General features: G+C 41.1%; 1 protein-coding gene across 3 annotated transcripts; it reads right to left on the bottom strand.

Annotated features, from left to right (window-relative positions):
• Window positions 1-904: 904 nt before the first annotated feature.
• ZBTB38 (zinc finger and BTB domain containing 38) lies at window positions 905-25961 on the bottom strand. 3 transcript variants are annotated; one of them, XM_054074516.1, is made up of 4 exons: window positions 25453-25961; window positions 24539-24766; window positions 20005-20114; window positions 905-6868 (listed from the first exon to the last, which is right to left on the bottom strand). In XM_054074516.1, exon 4 carries the CDS (start codon window positions 6866-6868, stop codon window positions 3260-3262), a length of 3609 nt encoding a protein of 1202 aa, XP_053930491.1. In that variant the 5' UTR covers window positions 20005-20114; window positions 24539-24766; window positions 25453-25961; the 3' UTR covers window positions 905-3259. The 3 variants fall into 3 exon arrangements, with proteins under 3 accessions (XP_053930491.1, XP_053930490.1, XP_053930493.1); XM_054074515.1 differs by lacking the exons at window positions 20005-20114; window positions 24539-24766; window positions 25453-25961 and adding an exon at window positions 12026-12182; XM_054074518.1 differs by lacking the exons at window positions 20005-20114; window positions 24539-24766; window positions 25453-25961 and adding an exon at window positions 7364-11065.
• Between the last annotated feature and the right edge of the window lie 348 nt (window positions 25962-26309).

Here is a 26309-nt window from a genome sequence, read left to right as displayed (position 1 = left end):
CCAAGGGCTGAATTGTCAGCGGTAACTGCTCCGCTAAGAATGCCCAGAGCGAATGAAAGTGATGACGACACTCACGGGCTTGTTTAGTCATGTCCTGTTCTGTCGTTCTACAGAAGACAGCGGTATCGTTCAGTGCATTTGTTTTAATTTGGAGTGTATCATAAATGAGGATTGAGTAACATTTTGTTTAGATGCACGAACTCCGGGACGATCCGCTTGTCTTTTTAATTAGCATATGAAGTAGAGAAAAGCGTGGTTTATGTAGCAAATTTCTAAATTTGTTTAGTTATACATCTCCCGCAAGGACCATCCCAAACTGACCGGCACCACTTAGCTCAAATTTAGTTTTCAGTGCAAGTTACGGAGCAGTGACACCCAGCTGAAGGGGCAGCGCTTTGAGCCATCTTCTCTCCTGTATGTATCTTCCGATTCCCTTATGCTATTAGACACTCGCATTCTGAACTGCATTTCTTGACAGGAGTCCCAAAAGGCTCCAAGTACAATGTGTAAAACACACAACCTACTATTACTATCAGAACTGAAAAGATATTTTAAAGTTTTGAGTCCACGTGAAAACATTGAAGATGCTGCAAAGTATTAAACACAGTTCACCTGCCGTGAAGGTCCTTTAAGAGACCGAGCAGGTAGATTCTGTTTGCCCCAGCACCGCATTCACCCTCAGTGGTGTGAAGCCAGGAGATACCATCGCTCCCCTTGAGCTCTGGCACGTTCTCGATTCACTGGTCTGACCTTAATGAAAGGAATATTTGGTGACGGCGTTGCTTAATCTTTTAACGAAATAGCTATTAGAAGATACATATCTCTGGAGCTTGCAGATTATGTCAGTATTAGCATAACTTAAAAAACTGAGACTTACAGAAAAATAGGAAGATGTTATTTTAATTAAGCAAAAACAGAGTTATAATCACTCTTTCTAAAAATAAAATTAGACTCTTTATCAATCCTTAACATCTGCATTTAATATTTTTTCTAAACAAAAAGACAGATGTGATTATGCAGCAAATTACAGTCTTTGACAACATACAGTATTTACCTTCTCTTACACTTACTTTAATTCTAATTTGGTCATTAATACTTGACTCATTACTGCAATGTGTTACTTGTAGTAAAAGTGCCACAACTGAACTATAAACATGACATTGCCATCTTAAAACTGCTTTGCTATAAACTGTAGAGAATATACAGAGTTACAAAGTCATTGTGTTTTTATCAAAATATACAAACCCTCCCCAAACCTAACACGAGCTACCAATATTTTTCTTATGAACTATACAGTTATATAAAATATTTGTAAAATTATCTTTATATTTATAAATATTCTACCTTATTTGCTTTGGTCTATAATTATCATCATACAAGTCCACTTAGAAGTTATCTCCGTGTACTTTCTTTGAAACATCACCGTACTTTACTGTGTTTATGCTTCCATCATCCTTACTTAAATGGAACCAAAGCTGCCACGAAACCAACGTTTCTCAAGGGCTTCATAGCATTCACCAATGATAGAATAAATAAGTGGACTGTATCGTTACTTCAATCAATACTGTATTACCACTGCAACTGTAGTTTCATTGTCCCCAAGCTATAGTTTCTTTTAAAATATTCAAGAAGACGAAGTAAGTAAACAAACTGGGTACTGTATTTGCACACAGAATGAAGTTGAGGTTTGCTAACCTTTGTCCCAACTTAATTTTTTAACACTTCATAGAGATGACTGTACACAACTAATTGGAAATGCAGACACAGTACAACAGAGCCCTACCATATAAACTGCAACTTGTACACATACACCCTCTTGGGCTTTGTAAAAATCTCTTCAACTGTTGAAACGCATCACATTTGCACAAAATAATATTAACTGTAAGATTTTGGTGACGTCTTTCAGAAGCCTGTTCTCCTGATTCTGAGCAAACTGTGAAGCCGTAAGGCTCACCATAACCCTTCAGCATGGCAGGACTAGGGAGGCAGAAAGGCCAAGTCTTCTTCCTCCAGCAACCCCTTCCGGGCTCCTCTCTGCTATGGGCCTGCTATGCTGGGTGCAGGGCCGCTGCAATGACGCCTGCTTGGGGCAATGTGCTGGCACACTTAGAGATCACTAAGGAGGGGCACATGAAGGTTACCTGTCTTATTGAGGGCAAGGGGACAGCAGGGAGTCCTGCAAACTGGCCCTATCCCTGTTTATACAGAGGGACTGCCTCAGAAATACACATGGAAGCAAGAATCTGAGTATTTACCTACTCCTCCTGAAATAAAAGTATTTATAGGGACTTGCTCCATCATTTGTGGTCCAGGCATTATTCCAGGATGAGGAGGGAGACTCTTGTCTAGATCTCCTCTTCTTCTGCTGAGAACAATGGTGTTTCTAAAAGACAGGAGTTGCAGCCTTACCAGGAGATGTACATTTATATACAGGATCCCTTTAAGCTAGGCTGATTCAAGAGAACATTTTTCTTCAGACAAATGCAGCTGAATAGCTCTCCCAGGCCACAGACATTGGGATTTAGGCAGTTTGGAAGACTGGCTATTGAGAATTCCACTGAATCTTTATTAAATGTCTCAGAGATATCATAGATCTGGAATACTTTCCACACAAGCACTCAGACTTAACGGTTATTATGGTAACTACAAAACTGAATACGGAAAGGAGAAGAGGTTTAAACTCCTGAATATGTTCTGTAAATGTTGAGTTACAGAAAAGCACACTAGAACTCAACTGTACTTCAGCATACCCAAGTTCATGAAACACTTCCCAACTTCACTTTAGAATACACTAAATAACAATTATTGTTTATAAAGACATTACTTGTTAAAAAATGCAATATATGGTTTCTGCAGCAAAAATTCCTTCTACAGAGTACACTGTGAACCTACCTATTTATTTTGCCTACAATGATTCTGACTCAAAACCAGCACTGCAAAACAGTTCCGTGACTCGTTTCCCGTAATGCCAAGCAGAAGGGGTTTGATTGGTCATATTTTTCTTGTTTTCTCTCTTTCTGTGTTAGAAGTCTATTGTGGCAAAAGCATTTTGGGCCTTTCACATTAAGTTTGTATTATTGCAAACACTGGTTTTTCTTTTCTGTGTTATTTTTCCTTCCTTTGCATATATTGACACACATAGATGAAGAAATTAGATCCTAGTAGATGATACCTAAGGGAGGCTTTTCCCAGTTCAATGCAGCTGTGTTTTCTCCAATATACAGGTTCAGATTTTTCTTCTCTGTTGGACAACCATCACTCAGAGTATGACTTCTGGAGTTACATTTTGTATGTTTTTTACTTCACTTCCTTCTGAGCCAAGGAAATGCGGACTTTCTAAAAGTTTAGTGCTTTCATTGCAAAACTGTTCTTTTCTATCTTGTGGACCTGGACTTTTGAACAGATGTTTCTTCTGGTGCATTCCCAGAGCAGCTGCCGTCTTGCAGATTTTGGGGCACTGGAAGCAAGCGTACCCTTTCCCATTATGTTCACGTATGTGCCTTTGCTCATGATTCCTTTTCGTAGAAAGATACAAGAAGCTCTGAAAGCAGAACTGACAGTGGTAGCGTTTTTCTCCAGTATGAATTCTTTCGTGTATTTTGAGCGTTTCATTTAAAGTGAATGCCTTGTTACAGTATTGGCAGACAAAGTCCTTGACGCCCAGGTGGATACGTTCGTGTTTCTGTAGATTCCCAGGAACTGAGAAACATTTACCACAGGTTTTGCAAGTGTAGGGCTTTTCCCCAGTGTGACACCTCATATGCATTTTTAAAGTGGACGGACTTTGAAACTGTTTTTGGCATAATTCACAAATGTAAGGCTTTGAAGTACCTACATGCCAGTGTACATGCTCTTGAGCGTCTGCAGTGGAAGACTCATCTCTTTCACAGAGCTCACAATGAAGATTAGGCATTTCTGCATTCTCTTCCTGACCGATTGGCTTTTCCTCAGAGGTGTTCCTGAGTGTATACTCTCGACTGCATGTGTTGGGGCTTTCCATAACGGCATTCTTGCTTCCATGCTTTTTCCTCCATTTGGTCTTTTTCATTTTTCTTAGCTGTTTGGATTTCTTTTTGGGTTTGTAATTATAATAGGGCCTCCAGGGTTTGTCACTGGAGTCCTGGTCACTTACATCATCACACATTTCTGTCAGCTCCAGGCACTCTGAGGTATAGAGCCTGGATGGGCTTCTTTCTTTTACCTCCATTTCTGATTCCTCAATGAGATTGTCCTGTTTGGACTCGTGTTTAGATTTTCGGCCCCTTTTACAAAACAGCTTAGATCCTAATATATGTCTTTTTACAATGGCCTCGTTACCAATTTTTACTGTTATTTGACATAGAGGTGCGACATTGCTGTCAGTAGATGTTCCGGGTAAGGCAGGCTTTGCGATGTACGTTTCGGTTTTACTTGATTCTTGGACTGTATTTGTTGTTTTGCCAGATGAACCTCCAGATCCTGTGACGTGCTGCGTATCCTCAGTTGTTTCTGCTCTGTGATACACCAGTGTTTTCTTTTTCTCCTTAATAGTCTTTGATTTTGTAATGCATTTCTCATCATTATGTGACCCATATTTACAATCATCACTTACAGACTGACTGGGTAGATTATTTGAAGATTCTGTCTTATTGTTTTCTACAGAAGTGACTGCTTTACTGTGCATTATTACTGATGAAACTCTGCTACTGTGCACTATAACAGAGGGTGCAGAACTGCTGTAACTGATGACAGAGGTTGAATTTTCATTCGCATTAGTTAAAGATGCAACTGAGGAATCACACTCCTGAGAACCAGAGTCATTTGCAGCAGTGGACGCTCTTTTTTCAGCTGTGAAAAAGTCCCTTTGCAGGTCAGAATTTAAGATACCTACTCCCCAAGAGGAAGAATTCTGAGTATTTGTGGAAGATGCTGTATCCTTACATGCAGATGTATCCAAGGCAAGAGTTCTGTTGCTTGTTATTACATTACTTTGAAAATTCAGCGGTGGTAGCTCAGAGCTAAGAGAACTTGGAATGAAACAGTTAGTAGGAGTGGCTTCGTTAACCTGGCTGCTTGTTGGAACACCTTCATATGAAGAATTTCGGTAGGACTTATAAGGCAGTCGCCTGCACTTCATAGGCAGAAGTCGATAAAGTTTGTATGGGTACATACTCGGCTTTAAGCCTCCGTTGGCTGTCTTCTTGTTTACTGAGAGACGATGGTCAATTGCATGGAAAGACTTCTGATGGTTTTTTAGGATATAATAAGTCATGAAAGTCTCCAGACAGAAAATGCACTGATACCGCCTTTCTCCAGTGTGCCAGATCTCATGCCTGGTGCGATACTCAGCTAACGCGAATACTTTATTGCAGTAGTGACAAGGATAGGTTCTCCTCCATGAATGCACATTTGCATGTCTCCGAAGGCTGGACAATGTCACATAACTACGCTTGCAAACAATGCAAGTGTATAATATCTGCCCATCAACGACTTTCACCAAATGATCTGTTTCAGGTAAAGTGCAGTTTGCATTAGAATAATCAGTGATGCTGTTTTCAGGTAACAGAGGCTCTGTGTTTGCATATGAACTTCCATTCCTTCCCTCTGTTGCAGTATAGTCATCTGGAAAGTTTTGTTCGTTCCCATTGTTAGCCGACAGGCTACTTGATCGCATGCAGACTTGCTCATGACTTTCCAATATATTTCGATTCGCAAACTGCTTGCTGCAGTATTTGCATATGAAGGTTTCCTGGTGCTCCGAATGGAGCTGAAGATGAGCAGTGAGTAACGCCCTGTCACTGAATGATTTTGTACAACAGTCACAGTTGTAAACGGGTGGAACAACAGTTGCCACGGATCCAGAGACATTAGCGATGGATCCAGAGACATTAGCGACATTAGCAGAATTGTTTACCTCCTCTCTGGGTGAATGGAAATCTCCTGCTTTATTTTGAGGTTTTGGAAAGGAAATAGTTGTCTGATCAGTAACTGTTTCATGCTCGGCTTCTGTAGTGGTTACTGTAGAGGCCGGTGCTTTTGCTATAGCTGAACCCGTACTTTGGGGCTTAGCAGCTGTCTTGGGAGTACTACATGCTTGTTTTCCTGGCTGAATGAGTGGCGTGGCTTGGAGATTTTCATAGTGGTCTTCACCCACCCTGTAGGAAGGGCTGTTGTCCTTTTCAAGGAAAGATGTTCCTTGAAAAGTGTCTCCCCCTGAAGAAACTGCATAGGAGTGTTCGGCCAGCGTACTGGCTGGCTCAGCTTCTTTGCAAACGTCACTTCTGTCAAGGCTGACGCTGGGAGCCTGTACTGTCTCAGATACCTTTTTAAAGCTTGCCCGTAAATCAAGTGGAGAAAACAAACTGTTTTCTGTTTCAAAAATCGAGAATGCATTTGTAATTCGTGGTCCATTCGTCACAGAAGAGTCTTCATGTCTCTTTTCATGTTTCTCCTCTTTGACAGCCCCTTTCTCACTAACACAGTATGCGTAGGGGCAGGGGGAACTTGAAAAATTAACATCTGTAAGATCTTCTAGGAATGATATTCCCAATTTTTTCCCTGCAGCTGCAAGGTCTGTTACAGTCTCCTGCCTTTTAACAACTACTGTGGAACTGTAGATGTAATTCAGTATTTCTGTAAACACTTCAGCTTTGAGATCATCCAACTCCAGCACGTGACCCGAAATACAGATAGTACGACTCCAAAAAATGTTTTTAAAGTAAAGGCTTGAGGCTGCCAGCACATTGCTATGGGCTTTAAATTTAGTATCCTCCACAATTATGGTGACATCACATAAAATACCCCGAATGCGCTGCTCATTTAAAATAGAAAGCACAGTGTCACTGTGGAAATCGTCCTTGAAATCCTTTGAATGGGACATGACTGTCATCTACAAGGCAAAAAAAAATATTTATAAATATATTCCGAAGGCATTTTTCATCCATTTCAGTTACAGATCAAGTTCACAGTTCTATATTTATTTTATATGTATCATCTCGTTACTCCTCGGACACACTATCACAAATCCACTGACTACTTCGCTGCAAATCAAATTATACTAAACCCAATGACACCCTGACTGTGAAGACAGACACAATGTACTATGAAAAAGATCATAATTCAGTACAGGATGGATGAAGCTTGGAAGTAAAATGTGCATCTTGCAGCACGGCCTCTGTTTCTGTCAGGAGGGTATTGTTTATGCAAATGGCCAAAACTTCCAATATTGCTCAATGGCCACCAATTTTCAATGGACAGAATTCAGCAAAATCAAAACTGCAACTTGCAAAAATGACCTATGATGCTTAGATCTGCCACAGATGCCAAGAAATTACCTCATTAGTATAACTGTGATAGAAATGGAGATGTATAGTACTTTGCTTACCTGGTCACTCACAGCAGCTGTCAATCCAGGTACATTGTTTTGTGCCTTTAAATCTTAAAATCATAGTTCATCATGTGTTTATTACACTGATTTGGCTTAAAAAAAGAGATATCTATTAACTTGGAATGATAACCTGAAATTCATAGTAGTTAGGAAGGGTATCTGCTGCAGTTTGGTATCTGATCTTCTAGCAGATCGATTCTTCTACAGAAATATCACTGGCAAGAACACTTTTCTTCATGCAAGCAGCCGCTATCCCATAATTGATTCTTTTTTCTCATTGACAATGTCTGAGATTACATCTGATTTGCTCATGTGATGTGGTACTAGAAACCAACTGTCAGACATCAAAACCATTTCACAACAGGAGCTATTGACAGAGTTATTTCCTGAGTATAGGAAATAAGCGATGTCAGCTCTACCTCCCAGCGAAGTGCCCCATAGGAACCCGCCTGCCTTTCTGCTCGCTCTTTATTGGAGACAGCTGGGTTTAGTTCAAAGACGCATCATCTGACATGCTGTTTGCTAAATATATCAGACCGCCACTTCTGCACTATGAGGCATTTATAAGCAAGGCCTACAAACCCCAGCGGTTTTGGTAGAAGTCTCAATATTCAGTGGTTATTTCAAAATTCATCGTCCTCAGGAGAAAAGCGACTGTTTCACATTTCTGCTCCCATGTACACAGATTGCCAGTTTTGTACTCCTGGATGTCCTGGTATGCTCAGTAGAACACCAAACTGATCCCTTGTGTAAAAATAGTAGAAACTATAATTTGCTGGTTGGACAATCAGATTTTTGCTGTGTGCAAAGCCATCTGCTATAGACTATATAGAGAAAAATGCCAGAGCAAATTGATTTTCAGAACAACTCTTTTTGCTTCTCTCTCCACCTATGCATTACCCAAATAGTCCATTTATTCTTGTGTAATGATTCTCTACGGCCTTTCACTTTACCCGCCTTGCTTCTTGCATTGGTGAAAAATGTGTCTAAAATGCTATAAAATTGGAATGCTCTACCTAGCACACACATAGGTGGAATATTTTAGGACTATTTTTCATTCTATTTGCAGTTCATACTGCAAAAGGAGAACCTGCTCTTCGGTTTCCAAAGGAACTCGAAGAGATCAAACTTTTCAGATGTATTATTAAGATTACTATCAAATATTTTCCATTAAAACACAGCAAAGCCCATTTGAGCCCTCTTCAGAATGCCATCAACTCAATACTAAGAAACATAAGTGAAAAGAAGTTCTATTAAAGATTAATGGAAAGATCAGAGACTGATGCATCCAAACACAAATTTGACTACTTCTGCCTCAAGCTGACACTGCTGATTACAAATATCAGAGCAGCCAGCTCTACATGGACACAGCAAAGGGAAGAAGCTACTGCTAATTTTTACATTAATATTACTTTGAATTAAGCAAAGAGGTTACAGGAAGTTTTACTGGCCAATGATACCAAACATAACAAATACAACATTTTCTTACTACCAGAGAGAATGATTCCAATATAGGAATACTGTTTTTAACTTTTGCTAAACTTTTTAAACTCAGTGCTAGGCATTACATGTGAGAAAAGAGTCTTTTATTCCATTTTGGTCACCTAAATTTGAAAGACAAGCTAGTGGTATCAACACAAAAAAACCCTTAGGGCCAGTCACTACTACAAAACCAGGAGGATACTCTAACATAACAGTTCTTCCTCTCTTTTCCTATTCCACACATTTCTACTGGGATTTTAATGATGCTGATGTTTTCTGATACTTACCAACATACCACTATGCAAGCATGTTAACTCCATAATTTTCGTATGTTCAGTTTCATTCCACTCTATTAACATATTCTGAAGTCTGTCTCTGGTTTGTATCTGGCCTGAAGGAACGTTCAGCTGTACCAAACTCTCCTAAAGGGCACTATTTTGTTCTAGAGCATCACGAACAAATGTAACAAAAACCCAAACAAAACCAAGTACACACACCACATGCCCTCCAGCTCTTTTGTCCTGATCCGTGCCTGCCTGGAAACCTGCTGTTCAACTATCACTTTTATGATGGCAGCTCATTTTTTACCACATCCTTTCACCAGTCCTGTCTGGGCAGCATGGCTACGCAGGGCTGCCTTGACTATACTCCCTTCAGTCTCCACAGCCTCAGGCATGCAGGGACGTTTTAATGATGTCTAATTATGTTTAATAGCTTGCAGTGCCCTATAGCTTAGTTCTCCAGTCTACATAGCTACACACTATTTCCACATTTGTATTTTTTCTCTTTTAGATTCTCACTGCATGCATCCTTCCCTATTAAAACACAACACTCACCTTTTCCACTTGTTACAGCCTCGTGCACATTATAGACTTTCAGTCATTTTTTGCAGCCTGTTTCCCCACCCAGCCTAGCCCTGAACACCTCCAGGGATGGAGCAGCCACAACTTCTCTGGGCAACCTGGGCCAGTGCCTCACCATGCTAATCGTGAAGAATTTCTTCCTAATGTCTCATCTGAATCTTCCCCCTTCCAACTTAAAGCCATTCCTCCTCATCCTGTCACTCCATGCCCATGTAAAAAGCCCCTCCCCAGCTTTCCTGGAGCCTCTTTCAGTGCTGGAAGCTACTCTAAGGTCTCCCCAGAGCCTTCGTTTCTCCAGGCTAAACAACCCCAACTCTCTCAGCGTGTCCTCGCAGCAGAGGTGCTCCAGCCCCTCAGATCACCTTCATGGCCTCCTCTGGACCGGTTCCAACAGTTCCATGTCCTTCTTATGTTGGGAATTCCAGAACTGGGCACAGGACTTCAGGTGGCATCTCAAAAGAGAGGAAGTCTCATTCGTCGCATCCTATTTTATTTCTCATCAGATGGAGAACAGCCTTCACAACCTTATCAGTGCTCGTGATACCAAAAATGCAAATAAACTCTCTAAGACTCATTTTGGAGTTTTAGAAAGCGAGCACCCTTTAATCAGGCCTGGGCAACACGAGGCACTGATCTCCATCCACGTGCAATGATACAAACACTGGTTCCAGAACATATTTCCCACTTATGTGCGTGCATATAAATTTTTCCAGAAATCTTATGCATATTCTATTACTTTCCAAGGACTCATTTTAATGTCATTATGAACTTCACAACAGTCAGGTCTCTTCCTAATTTGGAGCTGGCTCCAGCTCTGCCTGACCTTGTATGAGACAGGGAAAGACTGCAAACAGAGGTGATTATAGAAAAACACGCCACATATCGTACTTAACACAAGACGTAATCATCTCCAAAGAAAGAACAGTGTCTGGAAAAACACTGTTCGAAAACAACATGCTATAAAAAAACATGCTCTCAGAGGGACATTCTGTCTAACTTTCAAAAATACAGTTACTTGGATGAACTGAACTCTAGCTTAAATCAAAATATTCCACTTTTTGTAAAAGGAACTCCTTCCTGTATCAATCAGGGCAGGCTGGTGCCTTTTATGCAGCGATGGGAGCAGCCGTGAGGCCCTGCCTCTGCAGCCAGGCACCGCACAACCCGGCTGCTTACAACAACAATTAATGTCACCCACACCCACATGCACGCGCACACACACAGATGCACACATATGTGCACACGCTGCACACGTACGCACGTGCACAGAGACATGCACAGAGACACACTACACACAGAGACACTCAGTCACACGCAGACATCAGAGACACTCACATGCACACACACATGCATGTGCACACACTCATACCTCACCACCCCAGACACATGCACACGCATTCATACACTCTCCCTCTCCCCCAGACACATGCACACGCACACACTCACATGCACTCACACACAGAGACACATGCACACACTCCGACACACTCTCACCCCATACACTCACATGCAGACACCCCCCCCAGACACATACACTTACACGCTCTCACACACTCCACAGTCACACTCACCCCCACCCCCAGACACATGCACACACCCCACACTCTCATACACACACTCCCTCCCCAGACACACACACGCACTCCTCACCCCACACTCACACACACTGACACACAGACACATACACACACTCACATGCACTCCCACCGCACACGCACACACACACTCACACCCCGACACAGGCACACACACATTCACACTCACACTCACCCCCGAGACACATGCAGACAGTCACTCACCCTCCCCAGACCCACATACATGCACACACCTCGCACTCAGTCTCACACACACTCACTCACATGCACTCATACCCCCCTACTCACACACACACTCACCCCCTCCCCAGACACACTCATACGCACACACTCACATGCACTCCTCACCCCACACTCACACACACTCTGACACACGCACACAAACACACTCACAACCTGACACATGCACGCACACACTCACACCCCTGACACATGGACACACACACACGCACACACACATTCACCATCCCCAGACCCACATACATGCACACACCTCACACTCAGTCTCACACAAACTCACATGCACTCATACCCCCCCCACTCACACACACACTCACCCCCTCCCCAGACACTCATACGCACACACTCACATGCACTCCTCATCCCACACTCACACGCACTCTGATACACACGCACACTCACCCCCCCGGACAGATGCACACACAGTCTCACACACACTCAGACACTCCCCCTCTCTCTCCCCCCCTCCACGCACTCACCGGTGCGGGTCCCAGCACTCTCTCTACTCGCCGGGCGCCCCCGGGGCCGCGGTCCCGGCCCGGGCTGGCGCGGGGCAGGCGGGCCCCGCCGCCATCTTGCGGCCCGCGGCGGCCTCGCCCGGCAGCGCGGGCGGCGCGGGGCCGCGGACACGCCATTTCCCGGGCGGGAGCCCCGGGCAGGCCGCGGCCCCTCCAAAACCCAAACCGAGGCTTGGCTGTCCCGTTCTGCCTTTCCCGCACGAAGCATCTGCCTTGTGCCTGGTTGGCTCCGCCGTCCCCGGCACCGAGTGGCGCGGCCAAGGTGTTTGTACATGAGGGCTAAAGATTTCACCTTGAGGAGATGCTGCGTCCCTGTGCCCAAGCCCTCGCTCCCTGGGCATCAGTGCACTGTTGTCCACGTCGCTTTGTATTCCTCTTAAACCTAAAGAAGGGGTTTCGTTACCTTGGTCCACCAAAGCCTTTCCCAAACATAGGGAGAGCAGGCATTTGTGGCGATGCACAGCTCCTAGAATCATTAGGTTGGAAAAGACCTCTTGGATCATGGAGTCCAACCATTCCTATCTGCCACTAAACCATGTCCCTGAGCATCTCATCTACCCGTCTTTTAAATATCACCAGGGATGGTGACTCCACCATCTCCCTGCTCAGCCTCTGCCTGATAACCCTTTTGGTGAAAACTTCTTTCCCAACGTCCATTCTGACCCTCCTCTGGCACAGCTTGAGGCCATTCCCCCTTGTGCTGTCCCTTGTCCCTTGGGAGAAGAGCCCAGCTCCTTCCTCTCTGTAACCTCCTTTCAATAGTTGTAGAGAGCAATAAGATCTCACCTCAGCCACCTCTTCTCAAGGCTAAACAACTCCAGCTCTCTCAGCCGTTCTCCAGCCCCTTCACCACCTTCGTTGCCCTTCTCTGGACACGCTCCAGAGCCTCAACATCCTTCTTGTAGCGAGGGGCCCAGAACTGAACACAGGATTCGAGGTGATGAATGAGGAGATGCTGCCTCCCTACATCCAACCTCTTACTCCCTGGGCATCAGCACAGTTTTGTCCACATGGCTTTGAATTCCTCTTAAACCTAAACAGTGGTTTGGTTGCCCTGGTCCACCAAAGCCTTTTCCACAAGAAGCAAGAGACGTACAGCTCCGTGCGGAACCTCTGCAACTTCCCACTCCAAAAGAGAGGTGGAATCATTCCCTCTAAAAATAATATTTGAAATAAATTACATTTGATTACTGAAGCACAGCCACATTTGCCTGATTTTCCATATCTGATCAAACTAATTATCTTCTTTAAGCGTATATAGAAACTCATAGAGCATCACGAGGATGTTTATTTTGAGCAATAGGCTTATTCTCTAATTTGGGTTCCTTCACATCATTTACTGCCTCAAGAAACGAGAGCAGCAATCCCACTCATGCACCATAAGTACTAAGAAATGCTCACCTAGGCAAAGGATGAAGTGGCTTTAGTTTGTTTAGCCTGATGCTCCAATGTGTTTGGTACACCCTGCCTGTGTATTCTCTCTGCCTCTGCCTCTCACTTTAGTCTGTTTTCGTGGTACTTGGTGAAGCTTAGAGAAAAACTGGGCTTTGAGACAGGTGGAAAATATTGTTAGAAAAATGAATTATTTGCTTTTCTCTTAATGCTTGCTTGAAAACACTAATTTTGCCCCAGGCTAACCTGTGTTTATTCTTACAAGCTGTTTGGTACAGGGATTTGCTGGGCCATTACTGTGTTTTCAAATCTTAGGCCTGTTCAATGCGTTAGAAGCACTGAACAGCAGGAATGATTCATTTTAGATGAAAAATATTTTTTTTAAAAAAAAAAAAAATCCAGAAACATGAACTATTTCATCCTTGTTGGCCTTGACGGGCCTGGAAGTTAGAACTTTGCTGGAGCCCCTTCATGATAAATGCCAATTATCAGCTACTAAAGTATTTAATATCAATATAGGACATACAATCTGTTATAGAAGGAGGAGAGTTCTTTTTTTCCAGCTTTCAGTCTTGGAACTATCATATACTTTCCTGGTTGCTTAAGAGATATGGAAAGAAATCTGTTCTTGTCAGGAAATTGTCATAATTTCAGGGGCTTATCCGTACATCCTTCTTCTTTCACTATTTTACACAATCCACATTAAAATACCATCTTAGAAATACTGAATGTCTCTGGGGAGTGCTCAGTTACTGCTTCTGGATCACTGGAATGCTTATAAATAGCTTCACTTGCTGAAGCAGTGAGCATTTTTTTAGCACAGAATTCTCTGCTACCACAAAGTGGTTTCTTTCATCTCATGACAAACTGAGCTGTTCCCATCAGGTGGAACAAAGAGTTGAGGAACACAGCGGTACTGATTGCAAAGCAAAGTGTGTCCCAAAGCTTTCACAACTTTCTTTTTTTTTCCCGACCTACATAACTGAGAACTGAAGTTTAATATCACATGTAGGTTACTTTTAATCTTGGACTTTGCCTATGTCTTATTGACTATTGTTTCTCTATTAATATTTTAGACGTGTATATACATATAATCTCTATTAATGAAGATTTCTTCCACAAGGGCCATGAGAGGTATTTGTGACAAATGTGTTGTCGGTGACAATACAATAATAAGGATTAAACAAAACCTGTTGTAATCCTCTAAAAGAAAGAAATGCATTTACTGAACAACAATAAATGCAAGCATCATTTTACATCACACGAAACAAATTTGAGGAAGATTAGGTTGTGAATTCCCCCTAAACCTTAATTAAAATTGATTATTTAAAATTGTTTTGAAAATAAGATGCATAATCATTATTTGTGTAGCAAATACCCTTAATTCAGAGACATTAATTTATTTGTACTTGACCATCTGATGCTCAGGCAGTCTTAACATCTGTAGACACTGTAACAGATTTGGAGAAAATGGACTTGTGGGTTTTTCCTTTGTCTTTTTTTTTTTTTTTTTTTAAATTGGCAGAGTGTTTTCTTCAGGCAACTTCAGCTCATCCACTAAGGAGTCCCCTTTCCTGTGACTCATAGTATAATTGAAAGCACTGATTTCCGTATATATGTATATAAATTGAGCTATTTGGAATTCACTGTCCCATCAGCTCCTTGTGTATTACAAATATTCTTCAGAGTAAAGAGTTCTTTATGAGGCCATCTTGGCTGCAGCCAAGGTTTTACATTCTCATTATAATATTTCATGTAAAAACAATTGTATGCAAAGAAAATGGGGGAACTGGTGCTGCAGTCAGACCTATGTGAACAGACTACATCCAGTTCCAACCCCCCTGTGATGTGCAGAGACACTTCCCACTAAATCAGGCAGCTCAAAGCCCCATCCAGCCAGGCCTTGAACACCTGCAGGGATGGGGCAGCAACAACTGCTCTGGGCAACCTGGGCCAGGGTTTCCACCCGTACAGGAAAATATTTCTTCCTAATAGCCAATCTAAATCTCCCCTCTTTCATCGCAAAACTGTTACCACTCCTTCTGTCCCTCCTTCTATACCTGTACTCCCTGGTCAAGAGCCCCTCCCCAGATTTCCTGTAGCCCCTTTCAGTACTGGAAGGCCACTATAAGGTCTCCTCCCAGCCTTCTCTTCCTTAGGTTAAATAAGCCAAACTCTCTCAGCTGATCCTTTTCAAACAGAAGTCCAAGTATTTTAGCAGTGGATTACTTTTTATATGGTAAAAATGCAAGATAGAGATAAAATTGTCAGCAAAGTATTATTTCTTTGAATTGTATAAAACTGTTCCAAGGTTACTGAAGTGGTGGTGTTTGGATGCTTTGCTGAAGTCTGGTAATATTGCTTCTGCAACTTATGGCACGTGATATTCTTTCCTTAGAGCATTTCAGACTGCCTAGGAAAAAAAAAATTTCCAATGTTCCTCTCTAGGCAAGCAGTTTCAGTTCTTACACAACAGCAGGAAACAACATCTGTAACATTAGCAGCTCCTGCAAATTCCTCATGAGTGGCCAGGACCTGATTGGTTTCCTTCTCAGCGCCTAGAGGAGGCCAGCCTATCCATGAGGAACATGTGGATGGACTGTCTTCTTCATTGCTCTCACTGCTGAGGTCAACACAGCCGGTGATGCTGCTGAGAAGGAAAACACAGCTCCTGTTTGCCCCTCAGGCAGACCAATGCTTCACTCAGAAGTGGGTCACAAGAAGGACCCGGCAGCCAAAAGTGGCTTCCCTCCCCTTTCTGCTGCATGAGCAAGGGAAAGTGTTCCTTCGTGTAACCCTTCTCCTCTTCTTGAGCATCAAGTGGAGGGAAGGGAGAAGGAGCACAGTTATGGAGACCTGCAGCAGCTGCCTGGTGCTCCAAGTCTGGTTGAGAGGAGAGGAGCCTGGCAGAACTCATTTGGCTCTCAGTGTGAGCTGTGCATGTGCACCAAAAAAGGGCTTTCTCCAAAGTACATTGCTTTCTTATCATGGCCTGATCTGAGTCCCAATTACACTAAACAGAACATGTACAAGCAACTTTTAAAGGTATATCTATACCTCTGGCTCTCCACCAGCCTAAAACCAAAAAATGAAGCAATAGCAATAACTGACATAAATCCAAATTCTTCTTTTGAACAAAATATAAAAGCTTATGTTGCCCTGCGACTAAGAATCAGCTGACTTTACATCTTGCTGTCTCTGAACAATCTCAGTATTATTTTCCATTTAAGTCTTTCATTTTTGTATGTGCTGCTGACAAGGCACTTTCTAGCCTCCACGTCTGGGAGATATTACAGTCCTCCATGAAGGCCTTCATTCCAACCATGAAGCTGTGTCTACAGACATAGTGACAACAGATGTTTTTGTGCTGATAACTTGTCAGATGCAGTAATTTATATATTTGAATAGCTTTAAAGAAAAGTAGCAAATTAAACATTTAATTTTTGTTCATCTTGGACAATTGCTATGTGATATTGTGTTGCCCATTAAGTTATCAGAAAGGCAACATAAAAGTAGTCAAACCCAGCCTCTCATTTTCCAGTTTTCAGAGGAAGCGTCCTTTGAGCCAACATCCACAAGAGCAACAGCCAAGCTGCGTGCTCAGGAGCCACCGTTTAATCGCTCGGGTGTGCTGCGGGCCAGACCAATGCAGCCATTCTTGCCCTTTATTACAGCTGATGTAGCAAATCATGCTAGACTGAAAACACAGCAAAATCCCTTTTCCACGGAAACACCTGTTTTAGTTGGTCTGCTCCATGGCTGGACGGAGCCATTCTGAAAGCCGGAACTGGCCTTCAAGCTATTAACCAGCCGCTGCTAATCTCCACTATTCCTTAAAACATTGCAAATTGTTTGTATGCTTTTGCTGTGATATTGGTGAACTCCAGCGTACTAAAACCAATACACAAGTGATAGCTGTTCCTCTGATTCATCACTTTAGTGCAGCCATTCATTATAACAACTTATTTGATGTTTGGCTGAATGCTCTCAAATATTCTTATGCTCCACTTTGTGCTGATTTAGTGACCCAGCGCAAGCCCTACTCCTCCTTTTCCATCCTGGTGCAAAGTTCCAACTGAAAAGCTATAGCAGGGCCTCTGCTCATGCAATGGAGAAGGACTGTAGCAAGCAGGTAGGAGCTGGCAGTAAGAAGAAAATCTTGATGGCTCCAGCTCTGGTTCGTGCTGCGTGCTCTGCCATCAACGTGAATTGCCCTTGCACAAATCCTGGCCTGGCAGCGAGCTTGGCTCAAATGGTGAGCAACAAATAATAAAAAGAAAAAAACAATTGACTCACATCTCCCCAGTAATTCCCAAACTCATTTGCCTAAAAGCCTTAACAGTATTGTAGCATGCAATGGTATATAACGACATTGATCATGGCTCAGGATCATGAAAAGATTCATGTGATAGTGCTCAAACTATCTGGAATTCATACAAGGTTCTGGCACACTTGGCTGTTGAAAGTTACGGAAACGTTTAACATTGTCACAATAATCTTTAATTGCTAAATCTCATTGTTATGTATGAAGCCTTTTCTCTTACTGCGCACTCCAAAAAAAGTCAATGGGAATCTTTTAATTGAATCCAAGGGGGTTTTTAATTAGGCTACCAGTCACAGAAACAACTTCTCAGATTACACCAACTGAATTGAAGATCAGGATTTGCAGATTCCTATTTTTCCTGTCTTTTTAATAACTTCAGACTTATTTCTTAAAGATATATCATCTTGAGATGACACGGTTAACCCAAAGGGTTTATACATATTGCATTTTGTACACTAATTAATACTTCAAGAAGAAAGGACAAAAATAACCTGTACATAATCATGCTTATGAATGCTGATACAAGATCGAGATTTAGAAAGCCTGAGCATTTCTGAAAGACACCGTAAACCTTCATTTCCATCCCTATTTTTTTCGCCTTAATGCAGTGCTATAAGCATTTAGAATCTTGGAGAAAGGTTTCAGTTTGCAGACCAAGCCTACTGTGTGACTTTTGTCCCGTTATTGCAAGTCCTGTTTAAGGCGCAGTGACAAAAAAAAAAAAAAAAAATCAGAGATATTTCCATCGAAAACAGGAGGGCTTTAGGTCAAAACCTTTGAGTATTAAGAATCCTCATTGGGCCATGCCCAGTAATCTTTTTATATGGTGATTTTCAAGATGCATGCATTGTTGTGAGCACATGGTATGTAAATGCATTGGGCTGCTTAATAAGCATTCACTGACACACATCTGCAGCTTTGCTAATGTACCTTTTATTCGTATGTGGTTGCCAAGGAAACAGGTTATGGCCCAGTATTCTACGCAAAATATACCGAGCAAGTGTTCTACGATAATTTACTTCCAGTAGGTAAAACTTAGATTTTTGTAGCATCGCTGCTTTAAGTCCAGGTAACCTGAATTTATCTAATTTTAGCGTTTCACTGGTTAGTTCTTAAACCACCAATACTGCCTTATCTTCTCTGAAAGCCCATTACCATTTTCCATGTCACACAACATTGTGCATTAAAAGTAAACTTAGATACAGAAAACATTTTGAGATGTTCTAGGAATCAAAGAGAGGGTTTGGTTTGTTTTTAAAGTTTGGTTCCTTATCTTACAGCCTGACTGTTAGCCTTAATTACTCCTTTCTACCTAGAGGTATCACTGCATTAATGACTGTGGTACAATAAACCATTTTCTACAGAAACTGGTGCAAATAGTGCCACTCAAATAAATGAAACTGCTCCCTTTCTGTAACTCAAATTATACTCTGTGATGCAAAGAACCACGGCCAAAATCAATGAATTAATCAAGACCTCACCGATTCTTTCATTCAATAGATACATCTCCCAAATCTAAAGCACAGACACTAGGCATAATTATTTTAACTAAGATGACTGATGCGTTTTCATAGTGAGAAGAAAGGAAACTGCTGATATTTGAAAAAGCCATGCAAAATGCAAAACTCTTCTTTTGAAATAGGCCGATTCTTTATCGCAATACTATACTTAGATTTACAAACTGCCCTTTGCACCTCACAATTCAAGGGATTTTTTACTACCCCTTATGGCATTAATGCAGAAAGGTAGACATGAGATAAATCTATATACAGCTTAACCAAAACAACAGTATTAGAAATGGGCATTGGCACTAAGAGAGTTCCTCCGCTTTCATTGTACGGCGCAGATCTGCAATGAACACCAGAGAGAGTTAGCACGCTGGCAAGCTCGGAGGTATGCTTGCCTGCCAATATGTTCGTACAATTCATTGGAGGTTATAACAATGTGTTTTACAGATCTCTTCTGCCTGGTGTTGTTTGTCCAACCTCTATGGCAATAAAAATCCAGCAAGAGCTGGAAAAATCCAACAATATCAACACGAGAATAGAGCAATATGGCACCATAGGCAGAACAACTCTTAAATTGTTATAGAAAAGGTAGAAATTTTAACAGAAAAAAACCATAATGTAACACAGTGCTTTTAAAGTGTTAAATATAAGTACTATTTCTGTGTGAGTTGTAAAGAGATTTCAGCTTGCTATAATCACCCCATAAACATACCCACCTAAAATCAGGTTGTTCTTCTGTTAGATTCTTTTAAAAGTGGTATTGACAGGTATTTTCGGCAAAACCATCTCAGTAATTTTGTGAACTCTGTGGCTATTCTGTATCCGCCTGCAAAGGGGAAAATCCACATTTAATGACTAAGTTATCAGACAAGTACTGATTTCCAGTTACGTTGTGTAATTGATCAGAATGTTCCTTGGAGCGCTGTAGGGCTCCGAGTCTACATCTGGGAGACTTGCAACACATCAGTGATAAAACGGCACCATTAAACAAACTGTTGTGATACTGCTTCTGCCTGCATTGTTTCACTGTGGTTTAATCCAAGCAGTGCAAACTGGACCTGATGTTTCCCAATACGTTCTAGACAGAAATGTAAGGACATTTTCAACTTTAAAATAATTTTTCATTGGGGTCACTGGAAAAATTACATTAAAACCAATCCTTGGCTCTACTTCCCTTCTCCCGTTTCAACTATATCCGAATTATTCTTCATGCATTTACCTAATAAGACATCAAATCATGGAGGCTTCACAGCTTCTTCAGTTAGTTTGGTCCTGAGTTTCACAAGGTAAAGTCAGTGGAAAACAAATGCATTTTAAGAATAGCTTCAGTTTGTCAGTTTAGAAAACAAATCACAGGACAGGAAGAAACAATTACCATTATTAGTCACCTCCCTTGACCACATAAACTGCTGAAACCAATTGCAAGTTATCCTTTATCTTAAAAGACTTTCAAAAGGCCTTTTCTTTCTCCTCTTTCCATTCTGCTACTTCTCTTTTGGTCTCATTCATCACAGATAACATCACAGTGTCTGTGATAATGAGATTTATAGGCAACTCTTGTTCTCTGGAATACACTTCCCCTATCTCTCCGCTTAAATGATTATCCATCGTTGTCAGACATCCTGATTTTATGTTATTATGTATCAAACATCCTAATCAGGTTATCATGTAAGAGAGTAAAGATTGTTCAGAATAGGGCTTTGTTTCAAAGATTGTAAACAAAATTAAATTGTTCTGTACAGCAACTGCAAAATCTTAGGGATGAGACCTTATGACTCAGCTGACAGGCATATTATATAGCAGCAATTAAGAATACATAAATCCATCTTCCATTTGCAAATATACCATATACTTTTGTAAATGACATTATACAGGAAATACCAGATCCATTGCTTTGGCTTTAAAAGGTAAAAAGGTGAGCTAATTTTTTGTTACTTTAGTCGAGTATGTTTTTAGTATATCTTGATTTGAATAAGTGTTCTATAGCTCATATGTGCCCGTAACAAAGGCCAAAATGAAAGAAAATTGCATTAAGCTGTTATTATAACTTCAAATACCAATAAAATTGTATTTGCAAATAACTGTGAAATATCATAGTGGATGAGAAGCTTAAGCATCACATTTGGAGGAATTCAGCAATAAAAGCTCTTATCAAAGCTAAGGAATTCCCAGCTTTTATCATATGAGAACTAAAGTGTAATATTATACGCAATGAAGCCCTTTTAGAACAAAATAAAGCAATTCACCTGATGAAGTACAATAGACATTAGGTGCTCCCAAAGGGTTAATTGGTACCTGTTCATTACTACCAAAGTCTGTCTAATAGCCTGACAAATATTATCTGAACACAGCAAGTCTCTCACAGAGACCTGCGGTTCAGAGGCAGAAGTAACCTTCATCAGAAAGGTCGTTGCGAGGCAGGAGAGTGTCTGAGGGAATGGTTTTTAGTTTGATTTCATTTTTACTCATGCTTTGTCCGTAGATCTCCTGTTAGGCAGAAATGGAATTTGCATGGATAAAAGAACACATTGCAGTTATAGAGGGAGGACTCAGCATCAACAATTAGCCTCTCATGATAACGCTGAGAAGCCGCAGCCCCCCCAACAATGACATTTGCAGGCTGTGCTGGAGGTGTGAAAACCTGCACCTGCGCCTACGTGCCCGGTCAGCCCCCTCAGCCAAAAGCAATGACACGGGTGACACCGATACCAGAGTTCTTATGGCACCTTTGGGTATGACATTCTGACACGGCATTAGCTGGATGTAACTACCATTAAAATACATACAGCAACGCACATCTGATAGTCCAACTGGAAACAGCTTGCTAATTGCTGGACTCCTCCTTAAGAAATAAAGCAGTTTCTTCAGCTAGAAGAAATCACCGTACACAGGCTGCCAATGAGTTTTTCCAGACTCATGAAAGCACTTGAGTTCAGTCATATTAATTACGAGGGGACTTGCATCCCCGAACAAAAGAGCAAAATTGCAAATGGGTTTAAAACAGCTGTAGCAAAGCATGCTCGTGTAACAGAGCCACGCTTGCTTTAAATGCCTTGAGTGGACAAAGACTTAATAAAAACAATTTATCGCTAAGTGCCCCATCTTTTCTAAAGATAAATATCAGTGGCAATAAATAGATTGCTTCTACAGAGCGTTCGCCCAGCAACTTCCTTTAAAAATAACCACAGGAGAAATAAACAAAGAAATGCCATTTTGATAGCTGCGTGTGATGGCGCACCCCACGTTAACACTGCAGGCAGGGAAACAATCAGCAGAAGTGAGCTACTGGGGATAAATCAAATTACCAAAAGTGCAAACTTTAATATGTCACTTGAGAGATGCTGTTTATTACATTTTCAGTTCTGCTTCTTTAGGTGGAACAGGGGAATATTGCACTGCATCAAACTAATCTCGTAATTATGAATCGAAAGGGGTTTGTTATCATTATTAAGCATTGGCCTATCAAGGCAGATGACAAGTCACATTCCCCAACAGTTAAACTCTGTTTATTTGGAATGAATCGAACTGATATATTTAGAAATAAATGAGAATGAGTTTGATATTGCTGACCCTGTTGGGGCTATTATTGATAATTGCCTGTGCTTCTAAATACCTCCTCTGCATTCATTTTCAGCGCTGGGTCCTCATCCACACTAAATACCCTTAGTCATTTTAAAGTCAAGGACGTGAGAGGAAAATGGCTTCCCTGCTGCAAAAGTCTCATTGCAGTACTGAAAATTTCTCAAGTCATGTACAAAGGAGATTCACAAGGAGATACGCTGCGTTATGAGCTCAGTGGAGACACTGAATAACGTCTGATTCCGTATAAGCAGTTACCTATGGTAACGTGAGATTTAACTTTACTGACACTGCTAAAAATACTAACTAAAAATAGAAATAAGGAATTATAATCCTTAAAGTTTTCAAAATATATAAGGTCTGCAAATTACCGCAGACCACAAGTGAGCTTATGCTACACAAGCTTGTTTAAGATCCGACAGTTCTTTTCCAGTATGCCTAAACGCAGTTCTTCACCTGAACCTTAGAATGGGTCCAGTGTTAAAAGAACGGTTTATTTGCATTACTGTGGCTGAATTCAGCAAAGGTGAAAGAGAGTTTAAACATACTACTGATTGTCTGCATTTCTCAGCTGCTAAATATTTCAGTGATACTTTTATACTTGTGATAATGAAACTATCACTGTACGTACACACAGTGCAAACCTTGACCTACATGCAGGACCAGGCTAAATTAAAAAGAGAAACTTGGCTACATTTCTGGAAACAACCAATGCAAAACAGGAATAAAACAGTTTTCTGCTGTGTGCAGCTTTATAAGCATGGCATCGTTCAAGAAATGATAGCTGCATGGAAACATGAAATGAGATCAGCTTCTCATTTAGAACTGAAAGGAAGCAACTGCAGAATTTCCATCTGCATTGTGATATTGCTGTTAAAGAGAAGAACATCTTCCTGCATCTCTCGTGTTGCACCTTTTAAAAGGATTTGGTTGCCAAGGAAACTGGTTCTGGCCCAGTATTGATCTGAAACAAATGTATTACAAAAGTTGGTGCAAGTGATGCAGTACTTCTAATTATTTTTATACTTAATGCTTAAATTCAGGGGTTTGTACCCAAGGGTGTTAAGTTTTTATGTAATATTTTTTGTGTGAAGTAAAACACACTTCAGTGAACTGATACTCTGTTTAAGCTGACAGGGCCATCTATATCAATCTCTAAAGTCCTTCTACCTTAAAATGCAATGAAATCCTGCAGGTTTATCTTTGTAGCTAATAATGAAAATACAAGCATTAAAGCATATTAATCTTTATTTAAGATTTCGCACAAAACACAAAACCGCCTACGACAGAATTTAAATATTTTTCATTTTTCTTATTTACCTCAATTTTTTTTTTCTCATTTTAACTGCCAGCTTAATAATGCTTATCGTCAGCTTTAAAATGTAATGGAATCAACAGGGTTTTCAAAAATTCTTTTGTTGCATAAGCGTTGCCACGCCCTTGGTACATATGATTATTTTAACAGACATGACTGCTCCACTTTCACAGCAGATTTTTTGAAAACAGATAAGAACAATTGTTATGCCAATATGTGAAGCCAACAATTTAATATTAGCTTGTTTTCATTAACACTTTGATATATTTTTAAACCGAAAGCTACATTCCAAAGCCCATTTCATGTTCTTGCAATCCTGACCAAGAAATCAGTAAAACATGCAAATCTCAACCTACCTGCGTGTACCACTCAGTGCAGCGTGAGCATGGCAAGGCACCCAGCCATTTCCATGGGAAGCGATGGAGGCAAGTTCTCGTCTTGGTCTTCTTGATAATTTTTAGAAGCAGATGTCAAAAATCAGATGGGAAGTAGCTTGAACAGACCGTGATCAGGAGAATCGAGTTTATCAATAAGGAAAGCAGGAGTGGGGAAAAAAAAATGCCTTCATCCAAGGTTTTCTGAAACTGCAACAGAAGGTTTTTTTGGTTTTGTTTTTTTTTTTTTCTCCCTCTTCCTCAGAGGGTTCAAAGCTTGAAGCTGACCACTGCAAAGGCCACTTGTCACATTTACTGAAAATCAGCCTATTGATATCACAGCTGAAAATATAAACTCGACAACCAAAGCCCATTGCACAACGTGGACTGCGTAAGAGTTAAAAATAGATTCGACGTGCCTCCTACCTGCATAATAAATATGTAAGTTTCAAGTGCTTTAATTCGATAGTCACATTAATTAACAATACAATATACATTATTTAAACTACAGTAAACGCAAGAAGAAAAAGGGTGACACCATCTGGAAGCACAGTTTGCTTTTTTTTTTTCCCCCCTTTCCAAGGGCTAATAATGTAGTTTGAACGTGATGACAAGATAACAGCTCACCACATTGCAAAGGAAAAAAGAATTCTTAAGGTGATGCTCAAATATCTAAGCCTGTAACGAAGCAAAACCCAGTCTTCACTACTGCATGACATGGCACACAGACCATTTACATACTCACATTCGAGATACTAGGCACAGTATAATGAATTCAATACACAGCATGCACACAGCACAAGCAACGTTAATCCTGCCTGCCATTTTAGGCTTGCAGGAGTAAGATACATACTGCAGCGCAGCGCTGGTAAGGGAGGAGGCAAGGGACAGCTCACCTTAAATGCAGTATCTGATTAATGTTGTAAGTGACATTGCGTATCAGCTACAGAGTCTTGGTTCAACTGGGTGGGAGGGAACAAAGAAAATTGTCATCAACTGGTGATGCAAGATGAGCTCCAGTCACTAACACTGTTAGCAAACTCCAAATTCTACAACGATACGGTAGTAGGCAATTCAAACTCTTATCAAAATCTGCTTGTGCAATGGCTGAGTCCGCCTGCCGAGGAAAACAAAACAATCTTCTTGCTCATTGGAGAAATGCTGGATTGACTACAGCAACATCCTCTTGATGCAGAAGATTTCACGTCGCACATATTAAATCCTGGATGCATTTGCTGTGCTTCCCTAATTTTTAAGTCTCAGAATTAAAAAATAAAATAAAAAGACAACGATAGCAAAAATAGCATAACTAAAGGTCTAATGCTCATGCAAACAAAGCATTTCTTTTTCTTTCCTTTCTGTTTTCTCTTTTACAGTCCATCAAAATCCTGAGCAGTATTGACAAACCACACGAGCACAAGGGCTGACTGCACGATCAGCTGTCTGTGTCTACGCTACACCCTGTTAACCACAAGCAGTGTTAGAGCTAAATATATCTGCAATGCAGAAACGGTAGGTGCTGTGTGGTACACAGTTCTGATTCATCATAAAATATTTTTCTATCCTCAGATATAATAAATAAAAGAAAATTTGGTGTTGATCTCTGCCAGGCACCGTTTCTGTCAGACTTACAGAACATAAAAGCTATCCTAAGTATACTGACCTAGATAGCACTAAGAAGACTTAAGCAGCGTGCAAGCATACTCACTGTCAAAGCAAGGAAAACGAAACAATGATTGTCTAATCAAACTGA

The sequence above is a fragment of the Cuculus canorus genome, chromosome 9, assembly GCF_017976375.1.
Source record: "Cuculus canorus isolate bCucCan1 chromosome 9, bCucCan1.pri, whole genome shotgun sequence".
In the NCBI taxonomy this organism is placed as follows: domain Eukaryota; kingdom Metazoa; phylum Chordata; class Aves; order Cuculiformes; family Cuculidae; genus Cuculus; species Cuculus canorus.
The sequence above is the reverse complement of the archived record's forward strand: the minus strand, read 5'-3'. Positions and strand labels throughout refer to the sequence as shown.

Excerpts from the sequence above, each read along its gene's own strand:
- ZBTB38 (XM_054074515.1), bottom strand. The coding sequence starts at position 12,181 with ATGGCGTGTCCGCGGCCCCGCGCCGCCCGCGCTGCCGGGCGAGGCCGC. Across the intron at positions 6,869-12,025 it reads GAGTGCTGGGACCCGCACCG|ATGACAGTCATGTCCCATTC; the intron begins GTGAGTGCGTGG and ends TTTGCCTTGTAG.